The sequence below is a fragment of the Impatiens glandulifera genome, chromosome 7 (genome assembly GCF_907164915.1).
Source record: "Impatiens glandulifera chromosome 7, dImpGla2.1, whole genome shotgun sequence".
Classification (NCBI taxonomy): Eukaryota; Viridiplantae; Streptophyta; class Magnoliopsida; order Ericales; family Balsaminaceae; genus Impatiens; species Impatiens glandulifera.
The window spans coordinates 32,595,815-32,609,533 of NC_061868.1; the positions used below are offsets into that span (position 1 = coordinate 32,595,815).

At 38.5% G+C, this 13,719-nt stretch overlaps 1 protein-coding gene across 1 annotated transcript; it reads left to right on the plus strand.

Moving 5' to 3' along the window:
• Positions 1-8,314: 8,314 nt before the first annotated feature.
• Positions 8,315-10,025, plus strand: LOC124909762 (NADPH-dependent aldo-keto reductase, chloroplastic-like). The gene is made up of 7 exons (XM_047450405.1): positions 8,315-8,477; positions 8,569-8,619; positions 8,702-8,778; positions 8,871-8,958; positions 9,033-9,308; positions 9,391-9,636; positions 9,724-10,025. The coding sequence occupies exons 1-7, from the start codon at positions 8,346-8,348 to the stop codon at positions 9,808-9,810; spliced, it is 957 nt and encodes a 318-aa protein (XP_047306361.1). The 5' UTR covers positions 8,315-8,345; the 3' UTR covers positions 9,811-10,025.
• Positions 10,026-13,719: the final 3,694 nt, after the last annotated feature.

Here is a 13,719-nt window from a genome sequence, read left to right on the forward strand (position 1 = left end):
TCTTGATGTGGATGAGGTAGAGGATAAGTTCTCTAGGATGGTTATTGCCTAGGCCATATTCCTTTTTATCTCTTCTGTATTCCTTCCTTTCTGTATTTCCAAACCGATCTATATATCGGTTTCTGTCTTGTACCTTCATTCAATGAAACTCTATTTCAGCCTAAATAACCGGGTCCAAATAACAATCAGAATATCCATCTAAGTAACCGGTTAATATTATCAAGTAACTTCGTTTTCATTGAAATATCCGGTCAATATCAAAGAAACCGCGTCTTCGCAGTTATGCACGGTCTCAAGAAGAACCGCTTAATCAAAAGCTGTAAATAATTCAGAACACTCATCTAAATAACCGGTTAATTCGATAGACCAACCTGTGTTTAATAATCGGTTAAATCGTAGAACTTTCCGGTCAAGATCAAAACACCGCATCATCGCGGTTAACAAATTACTCTATAAAACGTTTTCAAAAGGGATTGCCTCATCAAAACCGAAATCGAAATTTTTGAGGGAAATTTCGCGCCCAGAAATTCCTGCTCATAAATCCCGCCCTTGACTTCCCGCCTCTGATTTGGCGCTCTTAGCTTCCCGCCCATTGATTGCCGCCTCTTTGATTGCCGCCCTTAGCTTCCCGCCCATTGATGGCCGCCTCTTGGCTTGGAGGGAAAAATCCCGCCAAAAGTTGATGGGACGGTTGGGCTTCCAGACCGCGCCTATAAAAAGGGTCCTTGGCCATTTCATTTTACTCTTACGCGAAACAACTTTCTCTCTCTAAGCTATCAAACTTTCTCACAGCGGTTATTCTCTTGTTCTCTCAAACTCTCTCAATCATCAACAATGGGTCGTGCTTCGGCTTTATTCAAATATATCATTCAGGTGGATTTTGAGGAGATCCGACAAAACGGTTCGGTTCCGGCAAAGGAAGTTCTTTCCCGGATTTCCGAAGCCGGACTCGAGTACTTTCTAGGCGGTCCTTTTGTTCTCTACAGGGAAGCGGTTGAAGAATTCTTCAAAACCGCATCTCTCTCTGGCGACAAAATAACCGCAACTGTTGGCGGCAAGCAATTCGATATAACCGAAGAGTCGGTTGCGGAAATCCTACGTCTCCCAACAGATGGCCGCAACGCTTCGATGGAACTAGACCCAACAACATTCGAGGCGGCTTGCCAAATTCTCTCGGCAACCGGGGCTCCTGTAAAAGTATCCGGTAAGAAGTCATCACTACGACCGGAATATATACCGCTCTGTGACATCTTCACTAAGTCGGTTCAAGCGAGAGGTGGAAACTTCGACAACCTCACTAAGGCCAAAATCGAGATGCTCATCGGCCTACTGGACGGTATAAAAGTTAACTGGGCGAAGGAGATTTTTAACAACCTGAAAGACATGGTGAAACCGGATTCCGCCCGGTCATGGGGATACGCCATCCCTCTTGGGAAGATCATTCTCCACAACAACATCAACACCGGTCCTGGTGTTCTTCTCTCATCGAGCAAGATAATAAGATCCCGACAATTCCTGGAGAAGAAGCAGCCGGCCCCCGGTTCTACAGGTGACCGAAGGATGTAATATTTACAATTTCGGTGTAAATATTACACTTCAACTTAGCACTTATGCCTTTTCTAGAGAGAGAACACAATCTTATCACTTGTAAATTAATTTCTCACTGTGTCCCCCTTAGAATCTCTTGTGTCTCACATTTACTCTTCTTCAGCTGCTCCTTTTATAGGTGAAATATGCCAACGGTCATATTTCACTTCCTTGAATTTGATTGACTGAGCAGAGGTTCAGTGATTCAGACCTGACGGTCAACCTTTCAGACCTGACGGTCTGATCTTCCAGTGTGTAAGACAAACCTGCTAGGTTTATCTTTTACTCAATATGGTAACTGTCGGCTGGACAGTTGTCTGTACTTGGAAGATTGTCTTTCTGATTTATCCTGAAGTGGAAAGATCCTGTAGGACGGTCTTCTGCAGCCTGTAGACTGTCCTCAGACTTGTATGAATATGGCAATGTTTAGTCTGTTACTTTGGTATCATTTTCAACAGATACCCGAAGTATCTTCTTATGCTTATCGGTCATTTGACTTAACCGGATGACTTACGGTTATTGCTTTGGCTTCTGAATGACCGGTTGTCTGGTGTTTCCGGCCTTCTTTGAGCGGTCATGTTTCTGGTCGGTTGGTTTTCTCAAACCGGTTGGTTATTTTGACTGGTCCGGTTCTTTGTTCCTGCATGAAAGGTTTATTTGTGTTAAGTTCTATTAACCGGTCTAATTTTATCTAACAATAGTGAATAAAAATTGTCGGTACGGGCTTAGACCACATTATAATATTTTCTAAGAATATACGTAACCATTTAGCTTCTTCACCACACTTATCAAGAGCTATAAATTCAGATTCAATCGTGGATCTGGAAATAATAGTTTGTTTAAAAGGTTTCTATGATATGATTTCACCCCTGAGTGTAAAAATATAAACCACTTATTGAATTAGAGTCTTTCATATCTGAAATTCAATTAGTGTTAGTGTATCCTTCGATAATAGCAGGATGTCTCGTGTAGTGCAAACCATAATCACGAGTATTTCTCAAATACCTAAATAATCATACAATGATTTTCCAATGTTTATTACCTAGATTACTCGTGTATCTACTTAGTTTGCTTACTACATATGTTATGTCTAGTCTTGTACAACTCATTAAGTATGTTTCAAAATCTTAGAAAGAAAGAGAAAAGCTCTGGATATTTTTAAGGAAACACGATCGGTCTAGGTGGCTCAACTCGGCACGATCGGCACGGCGGCACGATAGGAACATCCACGACACGATCGGCATAGGCGGCACGATATTGTCTTTGAGTCGGAAGTCATAAAATCGACGCCGAAATCAGCATTGATCAAAGAAAGTGCGATCGGCACAGGAGGCACGACACGGGCGGCACAATAGGCATAGGCGACACATCCCGATATGCACGGACAACACGATATTGTATTAATCAAAGGAAGCGCGATCGGCACAGGTGGCACGACACGATCAGCACGTGAGACACAATAGGTACAGATGACATGACCCGATCTATACGGACGACACGGTATTGTCTAGCGACGTTCTATTGTGTAGTTGTCTTTGACTATTATTTCTGGTTTTTGGTTTCTTTTGGCTGCTTTTTTCGGATCTACTGGTTGTCGTTTACTGTGCAGTTTTCTCCTCAATTAGGCTGGTCTGGGTTGGGCTGAGCCACGATGAGCCTACGCTCGACCAACCTTCTCAACCGAACAAAAAACATAAGGAAAAATAAAGAGAATCTAGAGAAATTGTATGAAAGGGCTGCCACTTCTTCTAGGTGTCCGACCGGTCACAACGCTGTTAATGCAGATGACACTGACTTCAATCCAACTGTTGCATCGACTACTCACATGACTGGTCTATCAATCGGTCGCGCCCATCTCCCGACTCATCTCCCAACTAGCCATTACGCCCCTCCCTTGACCAGTCATGTATCCTCCACCCTGACCGTCCTGATTACTGTCAACCAAACTAGTAGCGCTACTCCTTCGACAAGCCATGTCGCTGCCACCCTGACCGGTCATGATGCTTTTTTTCCAGTCGGGCTCACCTCAGCCACTACGACATGTAACGACATCCCCACTCCGACCGCTCAAATCCTTGATAAGTCGTGGACCATGGGACGAAATGAAATTGCAAAATCTGGCGGGCATTAGGGACCAAATTCTCAAATCCCTCGCCTAGTTCCAAAGGCATGAACTTGTCATGACCAATGAAAGGAGCGAACAAATCATTTGCCAATTCAAAATCCGATTCGAGCAAGATTGGAACTCATTCGACAAAACCGAATACAAAGAAATTATTCTGTGGTCAGTTAATGTCATGAGGGAGTTCTATAAGTGCCCTAAAACCTATATCTACACTACACAAACAAATACAAACCAAACATGACAATGGAGGCAAGCTCAATGTGGATCCTAACCTAAAAATTAAAATGCTTGAACATCCGTTCCAAATCAAACTCCCCTTAGAAATTGAAGAGGAATGCGTCAACGATTAGAAGCGAGTTGTCGTCGGTCACTTCATGGGAACCCACAAGGCCCCATTCCGAGCAATCAAGGCCGCCCTTTCCGACAATGGAGCAAAAAGGGACTTAAAAAAGTCAAAGTCAACGACTTTGGCTATTTCTTCCTCACTTTTGGCACGGAGACCGAAGCCCAAGCCATTGCCAACTCAGATTTCACCTTCACCTTCATGTTCAACTTATGTTTCAAGCTTTCCAAATGGAATGAAGAAATTGTCATCAATAGCAAACCGCCACAATCCAAACAAGTGTGAGTGAGACTAAGAAACATTCCACCGCACCTCTGTAATGCCAAAGCCCTTTTCTACCTCACCGGACTCATTGGAAAGTCGCTTAAGCTCGATCCCAACTTTAACTCGTTTGAATGAGTCACGTTAGCCCGCGTTTGCATTGAGATCGATTCAACGAGTACAAAACCGGAAAAATTCGAGTTAAGATGCTGGAATGGAAACATGATTGTCATTGAGGTCATGTACGAGCAGCCAAAAAAAGAGGACGGGGAAAAGCAAAAGAAACCCGTGGTCACCCCCGAACAAGAGAATCTAAAGGTGGTTAAGAAATCCTATATCGAAATCCTCAAAGCAAATGAAAACCACAATAAACATGTGAACAAGAACTAAACTGATCCAGATCCCACCGAGCCTGAAACTGAGGCCCTTTCCCACTAATTAGGTTCGAAAAGCCCGACGTCGACGTGGATGATAGCGAAAGCCAAAACATCTCAAAAACTATGAGCTCCAAAACCAAAGAAAGCCGCAACGTTGTCAAAGAAACCACCTTAAGGGAAACAACTCATACACTCAACTCCAAACTCAAGCCCAAAAGAAAAAAGCTACAAGAGAAGCTAGCAAAGACGAAGAAGCCGGAACTCTATCCGGAAATATATCCCAATATATCCCAAAAAGACAAAAGGGTGACAAGAGAGAAGGAAAGAAATAACAAGGGCAAAGACAAGAGAGACGGGTCCGAGGAAATCAACCCCTATCGTCTTGTTTTAGTTGATTGATTATTAGTTTCATTCTTTATTCACTTTTGTACTATGATTTCATGTTCGTGTGCGTTTCTTAGGCCAACTATGCATTTCTTATGATCATCGTGTGTTGACTTTGAGCAAACTGGCGTCTCTTCATATGATACATCTAGTGTCCACTCGACTAGTTCATGATGAATAATATGAGTCGGGTTTGTGATGTACTTCTTCAACATTGATACATGAAATACATTGTGGACTATAGAGAGATTTAGTAGTAATGTCACTTTATAAGCTCTATATCTTATACGTTTTAAGATCTCGAACATTTTAATATATCTAGGGCTCAACTTGCCTCTTGCCAAATCTCATTATACTTTTCCATGGTGACTCTTTGAGGAACACATGGTCACTTTTTTCGAACTCTCGTTCTCGACGTCTTTTATCGGCATAACTTTTATGTCTACTCTAAGCTGTTAATAACCTTTCTTTTATTTGTGCGATGGTGTCCACAATCTTTGTTACCAATTCTATCACAATGATAACTCACTCGCCTACCTCATCCCAATGCAATGGAGTTCAACATTTTATTTCGTATAAGGCTTCGAATGGAGCCATCCCAATTGATGTCTAGTAGATATTTTTGTAGGTAAACTCTACTAAGGGTAGCTTTGACTCTCAGTCTCCTCTAAAATTAATCATGCATTCTCTAAGAAAATCTTTAAGAATCTAAATCACGCACTCTGACTGTCTGGTAGTTTGTGGATGAAATGTAGTGTTGAATGATAATTTTGTGCCCAATCCGCATTGTGAAACGGAAGTCTCTATCAGACACAACCCTTGTTTGTATGTCATGCAATCTTGCAATGTCCCAAATTTAAAGGTCATCATATTGCGTCATTAAAAATGTTGTTCACACATGCAAAAAATGGACGGTATTAGTTAGTCAATCCACAATGACCCAAGCATCATTTTTCAAGAGTAAACCAACTACAAAGTCCATAATTATCCTCTCATTTCCATGTGGGTATTCGTAGTGGACATAGAAGTTCGAAAGGTTTTGGTGTTCAATCTTTACAAGTTGACAAGTAAGACACTCATCAACAGATTTAAAAATATCATTTTTTATTCCTGGCCACTAGTACAACATCTGAAGATCCTTGAACATCTTGGTACTCCCTTGATGAATGGAGTATGGAACTATATGAGCGTCAATCATTAACTCTTGTTGTAAGGAATCGACACACGACACCCATATTTTATCTTTGTGATAAACAATGATGTCCTTAATAGTATACAATATCTTTCCCTTTTCCTCGTTACGTTGTCTCTGTAAGGATAGTTAAGGGTCTAATGCATCTCTTAATCAAATTCTTTTAATAAAATTTTGAACAATATTTAATGTTGAGAAAATACATTCACGCATTGGCTTTGTCACCGCCAAGTTCAATCTATCAAAATCCACACCGCCAAGTTCAATCTATCAAAATCCACAATCAAATTAGGTTAAGTTAACGAGCTTAATGAAATTGACTTGCTACTCCACGTTGGTTTTTCCTATAGTTGATCTCACACTCATAATCTTTAACCAATTCTAGCCATCGTCTTTGCTTCATGTTGAGTTCATTTTGTGTGAATAAATACTTCAATTTTTTATGATCATTAAAATTTTGACTTTTCTCTCCATAGAGGTAATGTCTCCATTTCTTTAGCACATATACCATAATAGACAACTCCAAATCGTGTGTAGAGTAATTTTTCTCGTGAATTTTCATGTACCTTCTCTTCGTGATCAAACTAGAAGTCTTAAATGGGATTTAGGATTTTCTACTTTAAAGAGTCTAAACTCACATTGGGGAAGAAGGGGACTAGCTAAAACGACGCCATTTTGAAATTTTGTGAACCACGTTAGGGGACCAAAAATAACGTCATTTTTTGGCTTCTTGCGTCCTCCTTCACAAGGTTGTGAGTTTGTGCAATCTTGACCCTTCTTGGGAGCGTTGACCCATGTTGATTGGGTGCGCCTAATGATTGGGGTGTCTCCCTAGTTGATGGTGTTGTGTGGTTGTAGCTATATACGACTGCTTTTCTCCGTCTGTAGTTGCCTCCAGCGAGTTCCGAATATTTTTTTAATTTGTAAATGAACACAAACGTGATTAAATCTATATTTTACTTTTATCTTGTCTATTTATTTAAATCATTTGAGTTTATTTTAAATTGTACATAATTTAATTAGTTTGAAATTTGATTGATATGACTTCGATTTCTAAATAAATTACTCGTTTTAATCAAGTGCGTTTAGAAATATTTTCTAAAATAATTTGTTAAGTTGTAATTATTTAAAATTATAAATTGAAAGATAAAAAATGAATGTCTACACAACCCAACCCGAAATACTTATTAAATAGTTTAATTCGAATTTGGGTTAGGTTGAATTTGGATAAACATATATTATGCTCTCTTATGTTTGATATGAAAATTATGATTGAAATAGTTTTTATAAAATAACTCAAAGTGAATTAAAAAAAAAATATTCTCAAATTTGTAAATGATTACAAAAGAATTTTTATTTTGATACAAAAAAACTTTTTGGGATATAGTTTTTATCAATATATAAAAAATCAAAATAAATCTATTGATAAATAGTATGTAAAACTTTTTGTATAACCTTACCAACAAAATAATATATTGTTTTTGTATAACCTTATTAACAAAATAATATATTGTTTATCTTTATTAGTTCGTATTTTATTTAAAAAAGTTTTTTTTAATCAAAGAAAAACTAGAATGACACCCTACAGTTATACCTTACAAACTCAAAACGCTTTTAGATGGAATCGAACCGTGATTTTTTAGTTTCTTAAGCCGACTCTTAATTTATTTATTTTAAATTGTTTATTTTAATCATATTATTAGATCAATATAAAATAAATCTCTTTATAAATTTGTATGAACATAAAATAAATAAATATTTTCAATTTGTGGTTTTTAAAATCTAATTTAGAATTTCTAAAAAGTTATATTCAGTCAATATCATTATAATAATTACAATTATTTTTTTAAATTAATAAAAAGAAAAGTAAAAGTGATTGATTTGATTGGATTAAAACTGTAAAAGATAAAGATGAAACCTTTTTTAAAGTATAAAGTGAATGAAATATATTTTTTACTAAAAAGTGCATGAAAAAGTTGAAATGGCCTACCTATTTATATAGCATGTAGAGAACAAACTATGTTATAAAACTATTAAGAAAGAGAGTTATTGAGTTTAGTACATTCTGACATTGAAATGGGAGAAGCAGCTCAAGTGGAGTTTCAGTATTTTGTGCTAAACACCGGCGCTAAGATGCCATCTGTAGGTCTTGGTACTTGGAAGGCCCCTCCCAACGTGGTCCGCGAGGCCGTTATCACTGCAGTAAAGGTTAATCTTCTGCTCTATTAGGTGTATATGGTATAATCAGAACCTTAAATATGTACTATAAAATCACATTTCTATTGTCTTATGTCTACAGGCTGGTTATAGGCATATCGATTGCGCCAAAAACTATGATAACGAACAAGAGGTTTCTAAATTTTATTCTTCTTTTTGTGTTTTTGTGTAAGTGTGTTTAGGATGTTGTGATTTGAACACTTAGTGTTTGACAGATCGGATCAGCTCTGAAGGAATTATTCTCAGATGGGGTGGTGAGTCGAAGTGACATGTGGATCACATCTAAGTTGTGGTATGAAAATCAAATGTGTATTTAGTTGTTGAAATCTGATCTCTTGTCCTGTTAGTTTGTGACTATTCTCCTGAGAAATTTCTCTTGTGTAGGTCCGGTGATCATGCACCTGAGGATGTTTCAAAGGCGTTGACAAAGACCTTAGCTGATTTGCAACTTGATTACATCGACCTTTATCTGGTATTATTCTTTTGTACTCTGTTGTGACCTTTATGGATTGAACCAGTTTCTAAGAAGATGCATTGTTGTTGCAGATACATTGGCCAGTTCGGACCAAGTCAGGCACCAGAGGCTGGGATCCTCAACTCATGGTTCCCCTCTGCCTTGCCGAGACTTGGGCTGCAATGGAAGGCCTTTATGCTTCTGGCCAAGCGCGTGCTATTGGAGTTAGCAACTTCTCTACAAAGAAGCTTGAAGATCTGTTTACTTACGCCAAGATCCCCCCTGCAGTGAACCAAGTGGAATGCCACCCTGGTTGGCAGCAGCCTTCTCTTCATGCCCTCTGCAATTCAAAAGGCGTCCATTTATCTGTAAATATTACTTTCAACTAACCTTTACCAATATCTCTTGCTATATCATTCCACAACAAACCATCTTTTCAATTGTTTGCAGGCATACAGTCCACTTGGGTCATCTGGGACTTGGATGAAAGGGGAAATATTGAAGGACCCAATATTAATTGAGGTAGCAGAGAAGATTGGGAAGTCACCAGCACACATAGCTCTCAGATGGGGACTCCAAAGTGGCCACAGTGTCCTTCCTAAGAGTGTGAATGAGTTGCGGATTAAGGAAAATCTTGACATATTTGATTGGTCTATTTCTCCAGAGCTTTTCTCGAAATTATCTAGCATTCCCCAAGTAAGCAATTTTAGTCCTTTTTTCTTCTTCTTCTGGTTTTGTCGAAATGATTAGAAAGGAAGTAATATTTTGTTGTGAATATAACAGAAAAGGTTGATGAAAGGTGAGTTTGCAGTCCATGAAACTTGTAGTCCATACAAAACCCTTGAAGAACTGTGGGATGGAGAAATCTGATGGATGCCATGAAATCAAACCTATCTATGCATTTGTTTCTCATTGAACTAGTTGTTTTTCATCATTTTCATTACCTTTAGTAAGAATATTAAAACTGCCATTATTGTCAAAAACTTTCGTATTTCATTTTCCAAATAAAAGTTCATAAGGACGAGGATATTATAGAAATGTATGAACTATGCCTGGTTTTTTTAGGTTTGGCTCTTTGCAGTTGATTTTAATCTGTTTGTATGCAGTTGATTTAGTCTGTTTGTATGTATTCAAGACAATTTACATGCCTCCACTCAACTAGAACGACCGAATTTGAAATCCCTTTTTCCCAAAATTTCCCACTTAGCTTTCAAAATTTGGTGAGCATATCTTCACACTAGAAAAAAAAATTCATTCAAAAGTCTGAGTCACAACCATCCTCTACCTCCACAAATATTCAACCAGAAATTCATTTCCATACTGTAACTCAGGATAAATTGTGTTTGGTAACCAAATTAGAATTGAAAATTTTAATTCGAATTCTTAAATTGATAGTCCATCTAATATTAGGAATTGAAAATGAAATTATCAAATAAAAAATTTTTAATTTCTAATTTTAATTTTGTTTGGATCGAAATAGTAATTTTAATATTTATTTTTTCTATATTTTTTCAAACAAAATATCTTATTATTTTATTATTTACCTCATATGTGAATATGCTGAACTAATATATTTATTTTTGAATTTATAAAGTTATAATGTTGTTTAAATTAAAATAAAAATAATTCATCTTTATTTTTAGAATTGAACGTATACAAAACTCTTTGACAAGGAAATTTGACATCATTTTAGTAAATGACCCAGGCATGATAAAGTTTCTAAAAATACTCTTTCGAACAAAACAAAAGTACTCATTCGCGTATGCATCGCGTGAAGTGAATGGATGACTAATAATGTTTGCAAAAATGACCTCGCGTGATGCGACGCATCCTTTCGTGTCACGCAATGTCATTTTTGCAAACATTATCAGGTCAATCTTTCGCGTCACGCGAAATGATATTTTTGTTGATAACAAGATGCCAAAATATATCTTTCTTATTATCTCAAATAGATTTTTACAACTCTTTATAGAAAGCATAGACTCTTCATATGCTTGACTCTTCAAATTACAAAACAAAATTATTCTGCATATTAAATAGCTCCCACCCAAATCTCTTGGTTATCCCACTCACCTCTAGTTATTACTCTAGGATTATTAAACATCAAAAACTAAATACCTTATTAATTAAAGTTTATTCAACAAATTTCCCCCTTAAACTTAAATATTCTTCCCATCTCTCATTCCAATCAGCCTTTTACAACTCTCCAGCAGTGTGGTCGGTAATGGCTTGGTGAATATGTCAGCGGCTTGAGCTCGACTTTCAACATGCTCCAACTCAACCTTTCCTTCTTTGACTTGTTCTCGAATGAAATGAAATCGGACGTCAATGTGCTTGCTCCTTCCGTGATTAACTGGATTCTTTGCCAACTCGATCGCCGACTTGTTATCAACTCGAATCACAGTCCCTTCGTCTCGGATCACTCCCAAATGCTTTAGTAAATTTGAAAGCCATACTGCATGACACACACTCCAAGAGGCCGCCACATACTCTGCCTCGCAGGTCGACAGAGTTACAATAGGCTGCTTCTTTGACAACCATGTAAAAGCTGAATTTCCGAGTAGGAATACATAACCCGAAGTACTTTTCCGGTCATCAACATCACCACACCAATCATTATCAGAGTAACCCACTAATCAGTAGTTATCTGATTTTGAATAGAAAATACCAAGTGAAAGAGTTCCTCGAACATATCTCAAAATTCTCTTCAAGGCCTTCCAATGTGTATAGCTTGGATCCTCCATGAATCTGCTTGTTATCCCAACACTCAACATTAGGTCGGGTCTCGTGCTTGTAAGATACCTTAGACTTCCGATTAAGCTTCGATATCTCCCAGCATCAGCCCGTTATCCTCCATTAAACTTTGAGAGTTTAGTGCCTGGTTCCATTGGAGTTGAAACTGGGTTGCAGTCCTCCATTTTAAACTTCTTTAAAATTTCAAGCGCATACCTCTCTTGGGATATAAAAATCCCTTCCTCTGACTGCTTCACTTCTAGGCCAAGAAAATATTTCATCAAACCTAAGTCTGTCATCTCGAACTCCTTCTTCATTACCTCCTTGAACTCCTCAATCAGTTTTGTGTTGCTTCCGGTGAATATGAGGTCGTCGACATAGAGAGCGACTACCATCATATCATTTTCTGATTTCTTTGTGTACAAGGCATGCTCGTACGGACATTGCTGGTACCCATTTTTCTTGAAATACTCGTCAATTCTCTCATTCCAAGCACGAGGAGCCTGCTTCAGCCCATAGAGGGCTTTTCTCAATCTCAGCACCTTCTTCTCATCACCTCTCTTCATATACCCAAGTGGTTGCTCGACGTACACCTCCTCTTTCAACACTCCATTTAGAAATGCTGATTTCACATCCATCTGTAGAATTGGCCATTGGTTTTGAGCAGCTAACGAGATCAGAAGTCGGATTGACTCCATTCTCGTGACAGGAGCAAAAACTTCATCATAATCGATTCCCTCCTTTTGTCTATAGCCCTTCACCACAAGTCGAGCCTTATAACGCTCAACCTCTCCTTCGACATTCATCTTTTTTTTGTACACCCATTTTACTCCAATGGGTCGAGTTCCTTCAGGAAGGTCGGTTAGCTCCCAGGTTTTATTGCGTTCAATTGCCCCAATTTCTTCATCCATAGCCGATCTCCATTTCTCGTCTTGTACAGCTTTCTCAAAATTCAAATCTTCTGAGTCGGCGAGAAGATATACAATGTGGACTTCATTTGTAGTGTCATATATCTCCCGTAGACTTCTCATTCTGGGCTGTAGAGGCTCAGATTCATCTTCCGAAAGCTCGGTGGTTGTTGATATCGGAGGCATAACAGCCTCTGAACTAGTTTCTTCCTCAATCGGGTTACTCCAGTTCCATGTCATTGATTCCTCCACGTGAACATCTCGACTCACCACCAATTTCTTATTAATAGGATCAAACAATTTATATGCCTTAGATTTTTCATCATACCCGATAAATATGTACTTCTTGCTTCGATCTTCTAACTTTGTCCTGTGCTGACTTGGTACTTGCCCATAGGCCACACTACCGAATACCTTGAGATGAAAGACACTCGGCTTCATACCACTCCAAATCTCTTGAGGTGTCTTCTCTCCTAGCTTGGCATGTGAACATCTATTTTGCACATAAACTGCGCACTGCACTGCCTCTGCCCAAAACTGTTTCGGCATATTCTTTCCTTTCAACATAGATCGAACCATATCGAGTTTAGTTCGATTCTTTCGTTCTGCTACACCATTTTGCTGCGGAGAATATGGAGCAGTCAAGAGACGCTTGATTCCATGTTCTTCACAGTATTTGTTGAACTCGTTAGAAGTGAACTCACCTCCTCTATCAGATCGGACTGCTTTGATAACTTTGTTTGTTTCTTTCTCCACCATCACTTTAAATTTCTTGAAGTTTTCAAACACTTCTGACTTCTCCTTCAGAAAATAAACACACGTCTTTCTCGAAAAATCATCAATTAAAGAAAGGAAGTATCTTTTACCACTAAATGATTCTGGAGTTATTGGCCCACATAAATCTGTGTGAATCAGTCCGAGTTGCTCCTTTGCTCTGTATTCAGAACTGCTTGGGAAAGAAGTCCTCGCTTGTTTCCCGATCACACATTCTTCACATAACCTCTTTTCGAATATAATGTTAGGCAGTCCAAGCACCATCTCCTTTTTCACCAGCTCGTTCAACCCTCCGAAGTGAAGATGACCGAACCGATAATGCCACTTCATGGCCTCATCCTCAAGATCAAGTGGCATACATTTA